Genomic DNA, 19,787 nt, shown 5'->3' with positions numbered 1-19,787 from the left:
TGTTGCGTGTAATGGAAAGACTATATCAATGCCATTGACAACCCTTGTCCCTAATACAGACCTAACAAACAACAGAACTTACATTCTCGATGGTTTCGGTGACGGAATTTTGATAAATATTGAAAAAAATATTTATCTAATATCAGTATTGCATTATGAAAAGCACATTTTAGATTCTTTCCCGTTTTAATACACATTTAATGCGTTTTAAATCGACTGACGAAAGATTAATAATCTATAATAAAAATCTAATCCAGCTGGATGGAAACGTCAATAACGTCATTGGATTTTTTTACTTTTTAGTTGTCATTTTGAATTGTGGGAGTATGGTACTGCTTGTGAATAAAAAAACAAATTACGCTATAAAACTGAAACAATACCGCGTATTATCAGGGAATTACCTGAAAGACGCTTTGCAAAACAATATTTTAAAATTTTAGGGCAAGAGAGGATGTCTTTAATTTATATTGTTTTCAAATAACAAAACATTATTTCACATCGTTCGTCATGGCTCGCTTCCTGTCGGAGGATAAATTAAAGGGTTTCGAGAAATACAAAGTAAGTGTATTTTTTATTATTTTACTAATGTAGGTTTGAGAACCTTCGTTATTGATTTACTTAAAAATAAATGCGAAACATCTTTATTACGTTAAAATTTCTCGTATTAGACCGATCGGCATTTCTCGGAATATCCAGATTACTAATATTTTAAAAATAAATTTTGTTTACAGTACAACTCGGTGGACACCAGCGTACTCAGTAACTATGTTATGCACCCGTTTTGGAACTGGTGTGTTCAGGTAAGTTTCCACTCTTAAAAATATAAATAAATATTTATAAACTACAAAAAAACATGAATAAAGATAGACTTAAGTTTTTTGTCACTGTAACTTTTTAATTAAGCTTCAAATAATAATTATAACAATAAATAAAGTTTCCTTATTATTTAAAATTAAGGAACAGGTTATTGATTAAAATGTATTTGCAGTTTTGTCCAGTGTGGGTGGCTCCAAACCTGCTGACCTTCACAGGTTTTCTTCTCACTGTGCTGAACTTCTTCGTATTCTCGTATTATGACTATGGATTCCATGCCATGACTGCGGAAAATGTGTCCAATGACTACATACCGTCGTATGTGTGGGCTGTTTCTGGTGTCAACTTGTTTGTGGCGTACACATTAGGTGAGTTTAACTAATTATTTTAAAAACTTATTTGATATTTAGTATGGAAAGCTATCTCTTGAATAAATCGGTAACCTAGGTAAGCATCCTCTTAATTATAATTTTACAAATCTGGTTATAGTATGATGACAACACTATTGTCATCAAAAATTGTGGACTTCAATTTTATTTATTCAAATACAAAATAGTAGTTAACTGTAGTATATTTATATTTTAAATTGCTTCTACTATTTTGTAACATACTCCATGAATAAATTAGTATATTTCATATAACTAACATACATCTGTATAATAATTACTAATCTATGTTACAAAAATATGGCTTATAGTCATTCAGTTAAAATTACCTATTAATATTGGGTAGGTATTGCATTTTACAGTTACAAAATTTGTTTTCAAAATATGTTTAACCGACAAGAAAAAACATTCAGGTGTTTTCTTAGATTTTAAAGAGGGATAACATTGATAAAGACTAATTAGTTATTTTATCTTCTAAATACGTTTACGCGATTATGGTTACTGAGTTCCATTTTTTTTTATAAATACTGGTAAAAAATGTATGTCTAAGCAAGACATACATTTTTAAAACACGTAGAATTCATGAGTTTTTTTAATAGTGTCCCAATGCCGAAAAATACCCTTTCTTTCAATAATAATTCAAATATAATTTCCGTAATGAATTTTGATTAAATTACCAAACACAGTTTTTACAAATTGTTAAATAAGTCCTCCGTAGACCACGTTAAAAAAAAAACATTTCGCGCAACGTAATCCAATCGTCTTTATTTAACACAGGCACAACACATCAAATATTAGAGATGCTCTCTCTCTCTCTTCTTACAATTAAATTGAGCGGCATAAAATCAAAAATTAACCGGTGTAAGATAATTTAGCTAATGTGCACAGATTTTTGACACATTAATGATGTAACGAATAATTATAATCCATTAAAAGGACATGGGTGAGGGTTGCAACGTCATAAAGTTAACCTGCTTAGTCTGACCTTCGTAGCTTCGTTACACCACTAATGAGTAGTAAAGGTCTTCATGACAGGTATATTTTACAGTACAATCTTTAGTGAGATCTACTAAACATATTTCTTATCATTTAAAAATATATTTATGTATAGTGTAATATATATAAGCGAATAATATTCTTAAGATAGATTCTAGAACTCAGCTAGAGTGTGAGGCGTCCGAGTGCACAAATCACGATCATTTAGCTCGCACAAGGACCTCAAGCTGCATTCGCACTACGCGCCCACTTATTCAATAAAAGCGGTACCAGTGATTACATAACTCGTCCATATCTTAATTTTCTCGTGAAAACTGCTAGTACTATTTTATAGTTCAATAAAATGATTTTTATAGTACTCTACGTTGGCGTACAACTAGACGTGAAATTGCGATTTTAACACTGAATCAATACAACAGTGTCTACATAAACAGCTAAAATTAGACGTGAAGAATTTACAGGCTTTATTTTATTTTATCAATTTTACTGTTTTCTTTCATTATGAATGCCCTTAGCAACAGTAAATATATTTTTCGAAAAGTAGTCCGTGACCGGTTACGGCATTGGATGGTTTCCTATTAATTTCTGCTATATATTGCTTGGTTCGCAATTGAAAAACATGTAAAGGAACTATTGCGCAAAGAGATTCTGTTGCGAATTTACTTACAAAGCAGAGCTTACTCTCAATATTTTTTTTATCACATTTACCAATTGTTATAAGCCCTCGCTGACTACAAACTTGCTAACAGTCGATAATTGCATTTGAAGACCATCAAACCAATTTGTCGGTTTTTACAAATTCGTATAAAGTGCGTAATTTAATGCATGTACAATGTTCATACCGATTAACGGCTTGATTAAACTAGCAGGCGATAAAAGGAGTAGTTAGCAGAAGCCCTAATGCCTAAATTGCAACCAACTATAAAATAAATGGTAGCAAAAGAATATTGTTAGTGAGTACATACGAGATTGTGCTGTCTCCGTTTGATCTCTCATTCTTATTGTTGCCCTTTGTTATCTAATGTTAAATTTAATGTGTCGTCTTGATAATACTAGACATTTCATCACATCCTCGTTCAAACTTTAACTGGGTTTGTTTGTATGTATTAGGTAATTGATCAATATTTATGTTGTCTTATTGCGCTCTTTAAGATTGCGTGTGACGCGACTAGTGAAGTGAGTTTTATTTTTTGTTAACGTCGCAATATGTTCTCATCAGCTTTAAACATTAAGGGTATTAATGTCATCTAATGTTTAATTACCTAACATCGAATACCTGATTTATCTTAATAAAAAAAATTATGCTGATATTTAGCAAAAGCGTAGTCCTTTTTTCACATGTCTAGGGTCCTATCAGCTTCAGTTCAGCGAGAGGACTTAGAAAAGCTATCAGGGCCACAATTCCGCTATTTACAATTGTCGATGATTAAATGGAAATCGAATGAACTTTGATATTATTCGTATTCTCCTAAGCATTTTGCCAACACAATAATTAGATAGTGCTGCAAATCATTGACAACATCAAGAATCATACACATGCTGTCATGCGTCATCTAAAAATAATATCGTATTGCGAACTATTTATTCTAGATTTCATGAATAAGTATTATCTATTTATTACATAGTTAGAATGTGTTTGTAAACAAAGTCCTATTTATATGCAACGCTATGGAATGTATGCTTACCCATCTAGAAGCGATACGTATAATAAGCATGCAAGACTATTTACACGAGACTTAGTAATTAATGTTTAAGAGATTTAATCTTAAATGTTGCCTGCGCATAGCTGTTTGGGCCTTTCAGGAGTTTGACCCAAAAACGTACCTTCTACTATTTCACGATCTATATCATTCAATTAACGGCTTGTAAACGCAGTAAAAAAATAAATTAAAATATGTAATATTTAAAAGGCGTGTATTCTACCCCTAAAGAAGGTGGCCAAGTACAAGTATGTACTGCACTGCTCAACCCAGTTACCTGAGCAACACGATACCTCTCAGACTGGTTGTCAGACTATCTTGCTTCTGACTACCCGTCACGACTGTCAAATATATATGAATAACAGCCGTGACCCACTATTTAACATGCCTTCCGAAAAACGGAGGAACTCGTTATGACAAAGATTGCAACCCATCTAAGGGAAGACTGCGTCAAGCGTAGCCTGTCATCGATCAACTTACGCAGTTAAAGCTAAATTAGGGCTGTGGGAATGCCCACCGTGTCCACAACTGTAGATCTGCGCAATTTTATTTTAATTTCTCATCAAGCTCATAAAATATCATTACCTGTTCCATATGTTCAAAAGATGTTACCAGTTCAAGTTGGGCGTCTTGTGAATGAAATACCGGTTCTCAGAGATTTGCAAATGATGTAAACCTTGTTTTACTCGCGAATCCTCAATAACTTAGTGCTCGTCGTTATTTCGGAGCCTTTAGAAATCCTAGGCCTTAAATAGTTAAATATTATGTACTTTTTGTTATCATTTTCAGTCATGACTCGTCAGATATTAGAAGCTACTGATATTACGCTTAACATGATCGTACGTATCTAAAAAAACCGAGTGCTGAAATGACGGATAGAAAAGATTATCTACCTAGTTGACGTCAATTAACTTGAAACGCCTTTGTACCCTAAAAAAATAGCACCATCATTATATAATTTTGAATATCGATGCGTTTATATTTTAGAACTAAAACGTGAAATTCGATCTACATAGATTACCATTTCAATCGCACGAAACAATACGGTGATTTGTTTACTAGGGATATTGTGCGGTTATAATAAAATCCAAGCCATGTTTTGAAAATCTTACAATCGTTCCGGTTGCGAACTGCCGTGGCCGGCGTGCTAAACAGGTTATCGCCGAAATAATAAAACCACGTGTGCTAGCGAATTGCGTGACAACTTCACAATATAAAAGTAAAATAACTTAATCGCCACTCTGTATCTGCAAATTGTATTCTTAATCAATCAGCGCTTTTTATACTTCTATTCTTGTTCTTTTTATCAACTAACCCATAGCTGTAGAACTCTTGCAGCAGTAAAATAGTCAGTACTCTCCTTAATTTGAGATGTGTTCCGCAGTTTTAGCGCAAGTTTTCATCGGTCTATAAAGAAAAAAAGTCTTGTTACCTATCTGTCTTATTAAAGAAACCGTATTGGAAATACACTGGTACTTAATCTTTCTTATAAAAAACAATAGAAAAAAAATAAAGATTTTTTCTGTGTGCTCATAGACGCATCCTTGACACCAAATTATTTACACATTTAGCATGAAAGAGTTTAATACTGCTGGCAGGATCTACCTTTTATATCCAATTTAGTAATGTAAAGTCTCCAATCAAGAGTACAAAAGGTCTGTAGGCGTGTTGAACACGTGCTTTGTAGAGAGCAGACATGTGGAAAACGATAGCCGGTACTGTAGGGCGTCAAACAAACGCCCGACTCGTATTTACCAAGTATTTGGTTCGTGCAATCATAATGCCGTTGACCTTGCTTTACACCCGAGTAAATCAACGTAGGATACGAATATTTTTGTAAAGATGACGCCTAACGATTACTTATCTAATTTATTTAAACTTATTAACTTAAGCGAAAAAGGCATTGAACTAAATATTTAATCGTGCCGTTCCTAGTCTAAAATTAGATTTCTTTCTACAAATCAATTGAGACATTCTTATCGAATTTACAGTAACGTACAGTTTTATGTTTAGTAGTTAAATCTATCATATGAACACTTAATTATCTTATTCAGTATTATAAATAAACAACTTAATTAAGTGTAATTACAAAAATAGTGAAATGCACGCTCCATTATCGTGAGTTTCATGAACCCATTGAACTCTTCGGAAAATTTGACCCGTTTACATTAACCTACCAACACAAATGCAATAAAAATTTGACAGCGGAGAATTAGCGGGTCGCCGCGACAATAGCTACTTAATATTAGAATATTTTAAAATATATTAATCGACTTTAAGAAAGCAACACGTTTGATTACGCGGTGACTCCTCAACTGATAGATTTTTATTTCCGTTAGAATAGCTCTTTAGAGGTGGTGTTGTCAATTGTCAAGTATTGTAACCTTTTTGTTCCTTCCCCGCATTCATTGAAATATTAACTTAAGAATGTACTCTATATTGACAGTCTAGTATAGTAAGCACGCACTATTCCAGACGGCATCGATGGCAAGCAGGCTCGTCGCACCGGCACCAGCGGGCCGCTCGGAGAGCTGTTCGACCATGGCCTGGACTCGTATTCCGCTGTGCTTATACCTACGTTCCTGTACAGCATATTTGGAAGGTAAGGAAGCTGATTCGATTTGGAAGTTGCGATATTGTCTTTCAAGTGACGTAATTTGTAGAGGGGTATTTGCCAAAAGGCGAGTTTACAAGTTGTCTTACGTAGAGACGAGAGTAAGAGTATCCACACAGCTTGGTTTTTAACAAGAAAGCCTTTTTAAATATAACAGATACGCGTGCCAAGCCTACCAAGCACGCAATCTTGGCGTTCGGACGATCTTAGATATTGAAGGTACGAACTGTACCTGCAAGTCTGTGATCTGTATAACCGCGAAAGATAATGTGTGAACTGTTAAAAACCTGTATGGAAGTACGGAAAATCTACCATCAGTCTAAAGTGCAACTATAACATCACATATTGTCAGGTATTCTCCAAATGAGCTAACATTATAATTGCTATAAACTCTAAATCCTGCGCAGACGAAGCCAGCGCCAGCTAGGCAGCTAGTTATCAATATAAAAATTATATATTATGTAAAAAAGTTAATCTATCATTGCATTGTTGTTAAATTACCCATAAGTACTATCCTTGACTCTTTGATCGCACGCGCGTATTCTAGTGTGCAAAGTACACACGGAAGAAATAAAAACAACACATCCATTACATTAGTGCATTCAAATATTATTTCATTTACATTTTTGTAACTCACCTGTTCAATTTGTATGAAATCTTTATTATCATGAATCGATTGGGTTTCCTATCGATACTGATCTCATATCATACGGCGATTGATTGTCTTATTTTCATTAAAACTTGATTTTAAAAACTAGCTGTGAGATAGGGTCTTCTTTTATATTTTAACATTAACTGCTACATGTTAACTGTTAAAATGGCCTCTAAGTATGTCGCTGCGAACAACTTAATTGTTAGAAGTTAAACAATAAAATCACCTTGTAGATACACGAACTACCTGGGGTCAACCACTTCCTCGTAACTTCTGTCCTTTGATTTTTTTGTTGTGGAAAGAAAACTGCCCTCTCCGCGCCGTCTCCGTACCATAACTGTCCGAGTTGTATAGATCACCACACCGAACTTGCTAAACGCATCGTGTCGCGGTTTCGATCCTCATTCATGTCATCCATGAACGCTTGTTCTGAGTCTAGGTATCTTTGTGCATGTGAATTGAATGTGTGTAGAACCCACCGCAAAACGAATTAAATTCGTGCGAAAGTCATTAAAAAAATCTTTATTCGAAATAAAACAAAACGCAACAAGAGTTCTGCTAACTATGCATCATAACATGAATTCATTCATTTATGAATGATATGACCGAGTTTAATAAGTTGTTCCGGATATCTGTTGCATTGTGTTATCTAAATACAAACAATGAAGTTTTATCGAAACATTCCGGATGCTTTCCCTTTAACCTTTATCCCTTTGTACAGTTCCATTTGAGTGATTAGAGAGACAGTTATATTGAGTACTGACGCTTAGTGAAAGAGATGCCTCTTAAGAAACTTTTAGAGTTACTTTTATTAAGTTCAGAAACACTGATACGTTATTTAATTTAAGTAACCAAATGCAGAAGGAACATACCATCAAAACTCTCCACAAAACCTTTTTAGAATTTTTTCTCTTTAGGTACACATACGAATTAAAGCGGTTTTTAGTAACCGTTATTACAGAAACCAACGATATCATCTCTATGACATGGTTTGTTTATAGTCATTTAATAATACACAATTAGATTATCTAAGTTGTACCCTGCGCCGGATAGGAACAGCGCGGCCTTGGACACATCTAATACAGCGCATTATATAGCCACTAATATATAATTATGTTCATATCACAAATCATGCCATACGTACGTCAAGATAATGTAGATATGCAATATGTGTTATTAACAACCCAACAAAAATGAAAGTAATCTACCTAATAAGGCAAGCTACTGACGCTTGCTAGCTTAACGATAAGTTTTTAATGTAATCATTTAAATCAGCCTATAGCGGCCCATCACTGTACATAGGCCTCCTCCAAATATGGGGTCATGCACTGGACACTGTGACCATATTTTTAAGCTTATAATAGATATGTGATACGTTCAACTGGCAAAATATAATTTTAATATTAGTACAGTCAGTATCAAAAGTCAATAAACATGCGTCCGATGTGTCGGACGTTTTTAAGGGACCAATAGAATCCCTTCATTTACCTCGCTTCGTTCACAGCTTACCGCAATTAGATTCTGTCACATACAAAACAAGTAGAGATTGAGAGCGAGATTGTATCGCGAGGTTCGCTACATACTTAACCAGGTTGTCCAAATCCTCACACCGCACATTAATAAGCATTTTCAAAGCTCCGCTACACATCCTCGCTTTACACATTTCTTTGCATCTTCGGTGAAAACGAAGCCTAAAGTTAGCCGTTTGACATCATCATCGAAATCGACATGACTATCATGTATTAAATGTAATCTTATAGTACAATTAATAAAACATATCTTAACTTATCTGTTATCACGTGTGTATTTTGATATCTCATTAATTATTGAGCGTAAAATCTGATTTATTGCATCATAATAATTGTTGGGTTAATTTAATAATAATTTATGGTTAAGTACTGCAGTTCGTTGAGTTAATAATTATTTATAATAAGTAGGTGTAATAATAAATTATTCTGATACTTTTTAATGCTATTAAGGGATACTTGCAAAATTTACAATAGGTAATACCTAATAAAGACCAATTCGCACAGTCTTTACAGAAATTATATATTTTTTTTGTGCTCAACTTTTACAAATTGAATACAATATTAAAACGATCCGCCTAATAACTCTTCCAATCGCCAACGTTACTTGTCCTCTCGGAAGAATATCCTACTTACAGATCAATTAATGATTTCATTTCAGAAGGTACTGTTTTTTCTTTTGTTTTTGCAGTAGAATTAATAAAGTCATATCTTGTTCCAGAGATGAAGTGAGCACGTTAAGGTTCCTGTTTCTGATTTGGAACATATTCTTCAACTTCTACCTGACGCACTGGGAGAAATACAACACTGGCGTTATGTTCCTGCCTTGGGGGTACGACTTCACCATGATTGTAAGTTTAGTTGCCTTGTCTATAAAATAGAATAAAATAATTAAGTTTCCCAAATTTTACTTTATCCTTCAAACATTGCTTTGGCACTAGCAACCTCGAATGAGATATGTAATTACACGTATGTACCAGTGACTTAAGCAAGAAAGCTTATTGTCGAATGTTTGACGGTTATTACGGATTTAAAGCGGGGAAGAATTCTTTAATTTTGCTTAGGTACCAATTAGGCACAACAAGTTGCATGACCTAAATTATTCCGTATTTTTTGCTTTCTCTCTGACGTCCTTTGCCAGTGGCTGTATTTTTTATTCTTTTTCTAGGGCTCTTGCATTCTCCTGCTGGTGACGTCAGTGTTCGGGCCGAAGGCGTGGCACGTGACGCTGCCGGGCGGCATCACGCCCGGCGTCATCTTCGAGTTCGTTCTCTACTTCTCCGCCATGCTCACCAGCCAGACTGTCATTCTGTGGAATATTTACAAGTAAGTACTACTGAAGGCTCGCTGATGAAGGCAGACAGTTAGTACGTGATTTTCTATATTATTATATGATATGGGCTTACGAATTAGATTGAAGCAATTGAACTTCTACGTAATTGATGTTTTACGAAGTGGCGATACAGCTAAAAATGTACAATCATTAAAAAAAACGAAATACAAATCTTGAATCTGCGTAAAATAAAATATCAAAAAAAACAAGCATACGGAGGAAAAATAATTCATTTATAAAACTATTTTGTGTCATGTTTCTAGGTCATATCGCGACGGCACGGGTAAAATGCGTCCTTTCAGCGAAGCGGTGAGGCCGCTAGTGCCGCTCATCATATTCTTCGTGCTCAGCTCGGTGTGGGCCATATACTCGCCTACAGACATCATCAACAGAGCGCCCAGGATCTTCTATATACTGACCGGAACTATATTCTCTAATATTAATGTAAGTACATACTTTTAATAGGGATGGAAAATTCTAAGATTTTTTAGCAATAAGCTGCTGTTTTTAAATGAAAAGTCATTTTTTTTGTAAAGTAAAAATTGTCTGTAATTTAATATTCTAGCTTTTTAGTCTTAACGTGAAATTTTGTGTGGTGTTAAATAATATTGCAGCATTTCCATACTGTAAAGTAGTAGTTTATTGTTTTGTTTTAACAATAATATCAAGAAAAACAATTTCATGCATTTTCTAGTCATATTCCCGCATTGTACTTACCAATAATTCCCTGTCCATTTCCAGTGTCGCCTCATAGTGTCCCAGATGAGCGACACCCGCTGCGAGGTGTTCAACTGGCTGCTGGTCCCGTACGCGGGCGTGGTGCTGCTGGTGCTGGGCGCGGCGCCGGGCGCGGCCGCCGAGCTGCTGCTGCTGGCCGCGCTCGCGCTGCTCTGCTCGCTCGCGCACATCTACTACGGGACCAAGGTGGTGAGTACGGACACCAGCCACGATCTTTACATTAAAGATGTACTCATTATGTGATGACTTTTTCTTTTTACTTTCTTTTACCTCTAAAAGGGTAAGATTACTTTGTTTTCCGTGGTGTTTGGTTTTTTGTTCACGACGAACATCGAGGATAATGCAGAGGTACCTCGGGCTCATGGCAACATTAATTTCAATGCTAACCCTCAGGGATAGCAAGGTGTGCAAGACATTGCTTCTGTTTCCTCTTGGGATGAGGATCTTGGAAAAAGTCTGAAATAAAAATATTACATTTACTTTATACGAGTTTTCTGTCTTTAGATGCATGCTGATTTTTAATACCTAATTATACTAATTTTTTGCTTTCAGGTGCAGGAAATGTGTCAACATTTCAATATAGAATGTTTCCATATCAAACCAAAGATTAAGTAATTTATTTTATATGATTCAGACAAGACGTTGTGGAAGAATTACAGAAATTTAAAATAAGTAATACTCGTGGTATGTGGTTGTATTAAGTAAAGGAAAAGGTATGCATACCATGCTGGTAATGGGAAGTGTACACAAGTATGAAGTTCGCCAATAATTGGCAATGCCCTTGCTAATTTACTATCACTTAAGAATTATTTTATTTATTAGTTGATTACCTGAAACGGTGAATATATTTTTGTTTATTGAAACATCAACTTTAATGGCTGTAAATTTCTTGCCTTATATAGGTATGCAGTTTTAATTTAATTTGTTTTCGCACATACCTCTATTGTAAGTATATTCCTTATTAAGATATTTTGTCGTGTACCTTTATCAATGAGATAGTCGCGTATTCTAAGAGACCGCATTCGTTGTATATTACGCCCTAAATAAGTATGATGTTTAAATCAAATCAGGGCAATTCTCAGTGAGCATTTATCTTACAAGTAGTAATAAATATTATAATATCTCTTTTCTGTATACTGAGGTTCAACAACATAAAATCATCTGACAATGTATTAATGGCAATGGATTTAATGTTCTATTTTTCCATACTTGTAAATATAATTTTAGTCCAGGGTAAATATTCGTATTTGTTACTGTGTCGGTAATCTAATTATATCGGGTGGGCATTTATTAAACATATTTATAAGAGCTATAGTCCTCATAAAGTAAGTCTAAATCAAAACGTTACTAGTAACGCTAGTCATGTTTATTAGTTATAAATTGTTACTCATGCCATATAATATGTCATACAATAGATTGTAATTTCATGCCAAATGTTTCCATTTAGGTTTAAATTTAGTCAATTTTATCAATTATAGATACTTTCTGTGAAGTAGTAGGTGTCTAGTATGAATGTATTTTTATATACTGATATTCTAGACTTGTAAACTCGATGTTATAGCATGTAATGTTATATTTATTAAGTAGGTACACTTGATTATGATCTGATATCTAAATCTCAGGTTGATATGCGCGTTCCTTTTTATATTTAATTAATTTTATTTCTGGGACAAGGTATGAGCATATTCCAATGTTTTGTGATGGCGTTAAGCATGATGATTTTCATCAAAGTTACTTCTAGAAAATTATTAATACCACTCACAAACTAGGTACTTGGGTACAATAAGTCTAAACAGTTTTAAGGGTACTATTGACATATTTATTATGAAACTCAGCAGTATGTTTAAGCAGTAAATACTTTCAGAAAAGGAGAGCAGTTTTATTATTTTGTAAGTACTGATTGGTGACACTTAAATCTTACTATAGTAGAATAATCATTGTAAGAGCAACATACAATAAAAATATAAAATGCTGTTATTTCAAGATAAACACCTAATGACTATAGATATTTTATCTTGGTCATTATAATACTGTCAGCCATTCCCCAGTAGAAACACATACAAGATTAAATGTTTTGATATTCAACCTCACCATACTTATTGTTCATGACAATTATCTATTTATGTTAATAACTTGTTGCTGAACAAACCTGAAAATTATGGAATATTTCCCATTCTGTATTTGTTTAGCTCTAATATATGTTCAATATTCGAAGTGAAGGTTGCTCAATCTTGTACCTGTTTTATTTTAATAATAATAATTACCACCTGAAGGTTTAAAACCAAAAGGTATGAACTGTAAAGTAACTCTGCCTCATCTACATTTCAAGTCTTTGTATTGTTAATAGAGGACTTTTATTCAAATGTTGTTTTATTTATTAAAAAATACCCTTAGTTTTGACCAGAAGCCAAAATCCACAGAGAATAAAATTAAAAAAAGAATCCATTGAGTTATAAAAGGCAGCTTACCTTTTATAACTCCTGTTCATTTTCTATATCTATAAACCAAAACAAGTATAATAGAGACAAATGGAAATTGTAAATAAGTGCATTGTTTCAAGACTTGAAACTTGAATTCAACTATTGTCTCAGTAACTAAATAAACACATGCTCTATTTCATATTGTAATTGGTTGCATTACTACTGTGACATCTATTTAAAACCAATTTTGACACTGAAAGCTACTACTTTATACCACACATAAATCATGCATTATTAAAACTATCATGAATTCTTATTACCATTCCTATTGTAAACAGTGACAGGCATCTAAGCTGTAGTAAAAACAAGCAAGTGTTTTACAAATACTCAAACATTTATTACAAGAAACAACAAACAGTTTAACATAAAGTACTAAGTGTTTCATTTATTTCATCACCCAGTGACATAAGCTTCCTCCATTGCTCAGGTGTCATGCTAATACCCTTCTTGCCCGGTAACAGCTCACCATTCTTTTCATAAAATTCTCTTATATCTATATATAACTTTCCTTTGAACTCCCTTATTTTAACCAACTTTTTGCCTTGCAGTACCCATGTTGGCTCTTTGTCATCTGTCCTGTTTCCCATTTTGGCTTTCTTTTCTGGTGGTGGGTTTCTCTGTAAGTAATAATAAAATGGTTAAAAGTAACATCAATAAAGTATCTTTCTAAGGCATCACATGATCATGACAAGACAAATAATTACCATTAAAATATAAGTAAATTTATGAGTTAAGGGCCTCATGAGTGATAGGGATAGTCTTGATTCGATATAGATAATAATTAATGCACAGACTTGTGTGTTTGAATAATATAAAATCATTTGGCCAAAGATCCATCTCTACAAAATACCTTTATTTACCGAAGCATTAACGATTGCCGTTAAAAGGCGATAAGGTGATGATTAAGTCATGATTTTCATTTCAACAACATACTTATCGTATCATAATCGAAACAAAAAAGTAAAATAAAAGTGTTGGCCATTTGCATTACACGTGTAAGTATACGAGAAAAATGGTCTATAACAAATAAACAGACCTATTTTAGAAAGCTAGTATGATGTTTAGAAACCGAAAATAAAACAAAAAGGTCTTACATCAACAGGTCCATCATCGCTATCAGAGCTGCTGGAGCTTTCCTGCTTCTTCTTGTTTTTTGGCATTTTATGGTTAAATATCTGGAAAAGCGAATAGAATTAATTATATTGATTCTAAACTTTTCATATCGCATTAATAAGCTTTGGCTCAAAAATGAACTACACTAAAGTGTTGTAAATTATCGTAAATTCTGATAAAATTTATTTACCGGTTCCTCAACAGTAGTTTGTCTTCCGACCGAAAAGTAACTTTTATTTTGTTTCTCTACAGGTACAGAGTTTGACGTTTGATTTTTTATGGCTTTAAGCATTAGGTATTCTAGTTTGGATTACAGGAAAAACACTCATTCTGAACGGAAATTACGTTATCCAATATATTATGATTTTTCAATATGATTTTCAATATGCTATGAGTTTTCAATGATTTTTTTATGTGATTATTGTATTAAGTACTTAGATAACATCTGTTGACATGCTCAAGAGGCCTTTAACAAAGACTGTTGTAGTTGTGGAAATGGGTTCTTTAGTCGAAAGGCTAACCATTCGATAAATCAGTATTATCATCATCACTCAATAAAATACTTAAACCAAATATATTATGAGCTATAAACAATGCTTTATCTACTTTTACTTATGGATGAATGAATATGTCCCAAGGAAAATAGTTAAAAAATTAAAGCTATTTTACAAACAAAATAAATATTCAAAAATAATAATAACGAATTTACACACATTAATTCGTAGCGCTTGTTTAATTTAACACCTCTGCCGTACTGGGTACAGTCGTGTACTCATATAATTGCACATATGCCTCCGGGGATCTGCTAACTAAACGAAAGCACTGCACTGTGACATGTGTATACTTTCATATTTTATTTTAGATTTAAATTAGAAATTTTATGCGCGGCTGAATTTATTTTATTGACCCATGGGACTAGTTAAATTGTAGGTGTAAATATTTTATTTGCATACGTACCTCTATTATTTCATTTTATTATGTTGTTTAATATTTAGTCAAATCCCATCCAAACGTACAATTGTTTGTTTATATATCAGTATGTTTATTGTTGTCTGCACGCACAGTGGTTATTATCACGCCAAACCCACGGTTCGCCACATGTACGCGCCTTCGGTATCAGCATAGAACAAGCATTTGTGTAATCTACGAATGCTTGTTCTGATTCTGGTTGACTTATTCTAGTGACTTAAATATTTGTGAATGCCCTCGCGACACAAAAATTAAATGTCTCAAAGCTTAGGTCTAAGAAATAAGAAAAATAATCATGGTTTTACTTAAGTTTAACAAAAGATCATAAAACAATATAAAAGTTCTCGAATGATAAAGCACCCTTTCTAAAATTTACTTTTGATAGTATTCAAATACTAATAATTTTCCTTGGTAAAAATCCAAGCAAACTTACAAGAATCAGACAAAATTTTACCAACATCATACAACATATAACTCTCCCAGTCATTTACCAATACAATCGCATTACACGAAGGTACCGTCAGCAAAACACCAGAACACTTTGCTCACAGTACTATCCCTTTATTACTCTATCCTACACTATAAAGTAAAAGTAGGGATAGTACACACACGAAATGGCACGGCAAAGGTGAATTGGTATAACCCCACGACTGCCGCTAGTGAATATATGCGTCAAATAAAAATGAAGTTGATATGCTACGTCAAATAAATGCGACAAACAAAAAAAAAGTTTTATTTGCGATGTTTTTTGCGTATGTGTACACTTGTAGTGCCTACGAGTTATATTTTTTGTTCGTTTCGTGGAATAGGTAAATATGTTACTGTATCGTAAAATTGTTTTTGATGTATGCCTCAGAATGATAGAAAGTTGTGGTAGTATTTATCGTTACAGCATGTTTTTGGTTACAACGATCGAACTAAAATTTTAAAGTTTAATATATAGTGTCGTTGCGTTAAGCTATAAAATTTTCATGAAGTTGTACATAATACTGAAGATGAGTTTTTATCTACTGAGCTTCAAAGCTTATGACGAATTAGAACTAAGTCCATCCGACAAACAAATAAATCAATAAACAAAAGATAAGATAAAATCTTTTGAGTGACTCGTAACGAAAGAACTTTCGAAAGCATATTTACAATATTCAAAGTTATCGCACGACAAAAAAGGGCCGAGCAGAAAAAAATCCGAATCACAAAAAGTCGTTTTGCAATACAAACTTTCAAGTACTATTAAGAAAAAATTTAAACAAGTTTTTAACTCCTAATTAAGTTAGCTGTAAAATGTTTCACAAACTTGTGCGAGCAACAATGATACAAGTTTTCAAGTGGCGCTTCTTGATTTTCTAGCTTGTTGGTTTTCGTTGGAAAAAGTTTTATTACAAAACATTAATTACATTTAAAATCAAACATGACATGTTTCTTGTAGCTGTTTGCTTTTTGCTGTTACTGGTTTACAGTTTTGTAGTTTATATTTGGAATGTTATTTCATATTTCCTTGCGTTTGTTTTTTGCTGTTAAATTGAATACATCATATCTATCAATGTCACTAATTTCATATGTAGACTCTCTAATATGTAGAAACTGAAAATCAATACCTTTTCTGTGTTTTTTTTTTCTGTATCCTCATATAAAAGATATAACGATAAGACTGCCACCACTATTAATTTCCATTAAATCTTATAATCCTCAATGTGCAATAAATATTACTCTACTTATTCCTAAGATGGAATCAAAAACACCTAGCCATTCTTAATAACCGCTCCAACACTGGTCTAAGTAAGACTCCTGATTTCAATGTCCGAAGACTAACGACACTCCTTCAGGAACACACCAGCGGGTCTGGAGGTAATTGGTGTAATAACGCCGGCGACAGTGATATGCAATCCGCCGTAGGACATGGCCGTCTGGTTAATAGCCTCAGAGGGAACCAGTCGACAGTGAAAATGATTCTTGATGGTCATGTCACGTTTTGATTTTATGCTGATGACTCGGGTAGATGGCGGTGTTTGTTCACTGGGAAATACTGTGGGGTAGAAATTTTGAGACGTGGAAAAAATGCTTGCACTTTACTGCATACAGAGAGTTTTTTTTTAATTGTACGCACTCCATTTATACAGAGGCAGGGAAAAATACTATCGAAATTATCAGCGTGTTATAAAAAACCAAGATCTAAATACTGTCCTTTTATTTTGGGAAAAATGTCAAAAAAACTTTAAACCTTTCAAAGTACTTATATTTTTATCAATGTAAAAAAATTAATACCTGATACGAAAAATCATTCTACTTTCAAGGAAAGACTTCCACCAGTCCTCTTTACTAGAAGTCCCATACAGTACTGGCCTGATTCCAAACAGCACAAACGTGCTTACGTTCACAGTAACACAATCAGAAACGGCCGGAAGCACTAGTTTTTTCCCCCTTAATTCCCGTAAAAGCCGCGAGCGCCGTAGGAAGCACTTATATATTTCGTTTTCCTGGGACGTTTGAAATATGCCTTTATTGATACCGCCAGGTTTTCATACTGCAGTTGCATTGTTATATGGATTCCGTTTGGTTTGAGTTAAAGGTCGCATTTATAATGGCTTTTCTGCATTGCGAGCGTGTATTTAGATATTTTATTGTTGTATGTTGAGCTAGCCTTGGAAATAAATGTAATTTTACCTCAACGGCAATTGTCTAGCACTTAAATGTTATGATGATTGTCGCTTTACAAAGTTTCAACAACAAATATGTGAGCATCGATGTATTACATAGTTTAAGTTGGCAGTTTGAGAAGAAGAATCTGCCATAACAGCATAAAATACAGTATTCAAAAACAACAATGTCAATTTTTTCCAACCAACAGTTGTGCTTCATAAAACAACATCTTTTTCAAGAGTAACGAGTAAATGAAAAACCTTACAAAGCTCCTAAGTGAATAACTTCAAATATAATTCTTATAACGGTTAAGTTCCGTAGCGAGATATACGACGCGTACCGGCGTCGGGTCGACCGCAATGATCGGCCCGGTTCCTGAGTAATTCAGTGGCCCGTCTACCTTCCCTTGTAAAAAAAATACAGCGTTTCAATTTGTTCCACCGGAAGAAAACATTCAGATGTCCGCTACTCAAGACGTTTTTCTTTATATTTTACAGAGCCCTTCTAACGTCTAGATTTTTATTCGTAGCTGTCTACGGCTACGGCGTAGCATGCTACAAGATTGCATTGTTGGCTACGGATTGAGATAATGGCTTTTTATTACTCTTGTCCCTATAAAATATTGTATTTTTCATGGAAAAATGTAATAAGATAAGTTTTTTTGTGTTTTATAATGGAAATCACTTAGCCATTATCAACTTTCATTTAAATCATATTTTCTGAAATAAAAACGCGAAACCATCTCACAAATGATTACACAACACGAAATAAAACTCGAACATTCAAAGTATATCTTTAGAAATACATTTGGTATCGGCAACATGTGACATAATAAAACGGGTTTACCTTTAAAATATACGGTGTAGAGCGTTTCATCTCAGATGCAGTCGATATCCAATCCACGACGGAAACTAGCTCGCAGATTTCTTTGACACACAGGAAATCATCTTTTCAAGAACACGAAGATACAGTTATGTTTTTGATTTGTTATAATTTTAGTCTACTTTTTTTGCCTTTTGAGGCACAGATTGAAGGGTTCGTTACAGTTTTGATTCAAAGAGATATATATTAGATTTTTTTGTGATCTAAAGATTAGTTTTTTTTTGTCATTTGACGTTTCCATTTTCATCGAAACACGTACTGTATTTTTGAAAACAAAGTATAGTTCCATGACAGATTTAAGAAAATCCTTATATTTAAAATTCAATTTTATTCAGCTCTTTGTATTTGACATTCGTAATAGTAGTAGAAATAAGATTTAGTATATCCCTTTACTAAAATCCCACAAAAGGTTCTTTAAATAGTTAAAATAACAACAATCACACACAAACAAAAAAAAATAAAAAAACAACACGTGAAAATCCAATTACAATAAGTCTCACGTAATAGATTGATTGTCAAAAGTTGTTCTTGAGGCAAACGAGTTTTATAGGAGACGAGTGGCAGAATAAAATCATGCGAACGTTCCTCCGGGCCTTAGGGACCGCTTACTGGCCTAGCCAGGGTTAATGCATAAGTAATGGTGGCGTGCGGGCTTAGGCCTCGGGTACATTAGGACAGTTCGGTTTGGCATGGCGAATGAGTTTTGAGTGCAGTCGGCTAAATATTCATGTGAGAACGTCGAGTTTAAATTGTACGGGAATTTAAAGGTTCTTATTGTGTATTTGCGTTGGATCTTTTCCTTTTTGGTTTCTTGCTTTTTATAGAGTTTCTTTTTCATTTTTAAATTCAAGTGTGATAGTATTTTATACAATAAAAGAAAATGGAAATTTACGAAATTTAATTCACTGCACATATGAGTCATAATCTTAAAGTAAATAATGGGTAAGA

General features: G+C 33.7%; 2 protein-coding genes across 2 annotated transcripts; one reads left to right on the top strand and one right to left on the bottom strand.

The window, feature by feature from the left end:
- Positions 1–291: 291 nt before the first annotated feature.
- Positions 292–13,121, top strand: LOC113502869 (ethanolaminephosphotransferase 1-like). The gene is made up of 9 exons (XM_026884602.1): positions 292–558; positions 732–800; positions 989–1,181; positions 6,371–6,497; positions 9,409–9,538; positions 9,856–10,013; positions 10,284–10,464; positions 10,762–10,947; positions 11,311–13,121. Exons 1-9 carry the CDS (start codon positions 508–510, stop codon positions 11,371–11,373), a joined length of 1,158 nt encoding a protein of 385 aa, XP_026740403.1. The 5' UTR covers positions 292–507; the 3' UTR covers positions 11,374–13,121.
- A 430-nt stretch (positions 13,122–13,551) lies between these two features.
- On the bottom strand, positions 13,552–14,643 carry LOC113502871 (RNA polymerase II transcriptional coactivator-like). Its single transcript, XM_026884603.1, has 3 exons — positions 14,542–14,643; positions 14,333–14,413; positions 13,552–13,855 (listed from the first exon to the last, which is right to left on the bottom strand). Exons 1-3 carry the CDS (start codon positions 14,641–14,643, stop codon positions 13,598–13,600), a joined length of 441 nt encoding a protein of 146 aa, XP_026740404.1. The 3' UTR covers positions 13,552–13,597.
- Positions 14,644–19,787: the final 5,144 nt, after the last annotated feature.

Source organism: Trichoplusia ni, chromosome 18 (assembly GCF_003590095.1).
Source record: "Trichoplusia ni isolate ovarian cell line Hi5 chromosome 18, tn1, whole genome shotgun sequence".
Lineage (NCBI taxonomy): Eukaryota > Metazoa > Arthropoda > Insecta > Lepidoptera > Noctuidae > Trichoplusia > Trichoplusia ni.
This window is presented reverse-complemented; position numbering and strand designations above follow the sequence as displayed.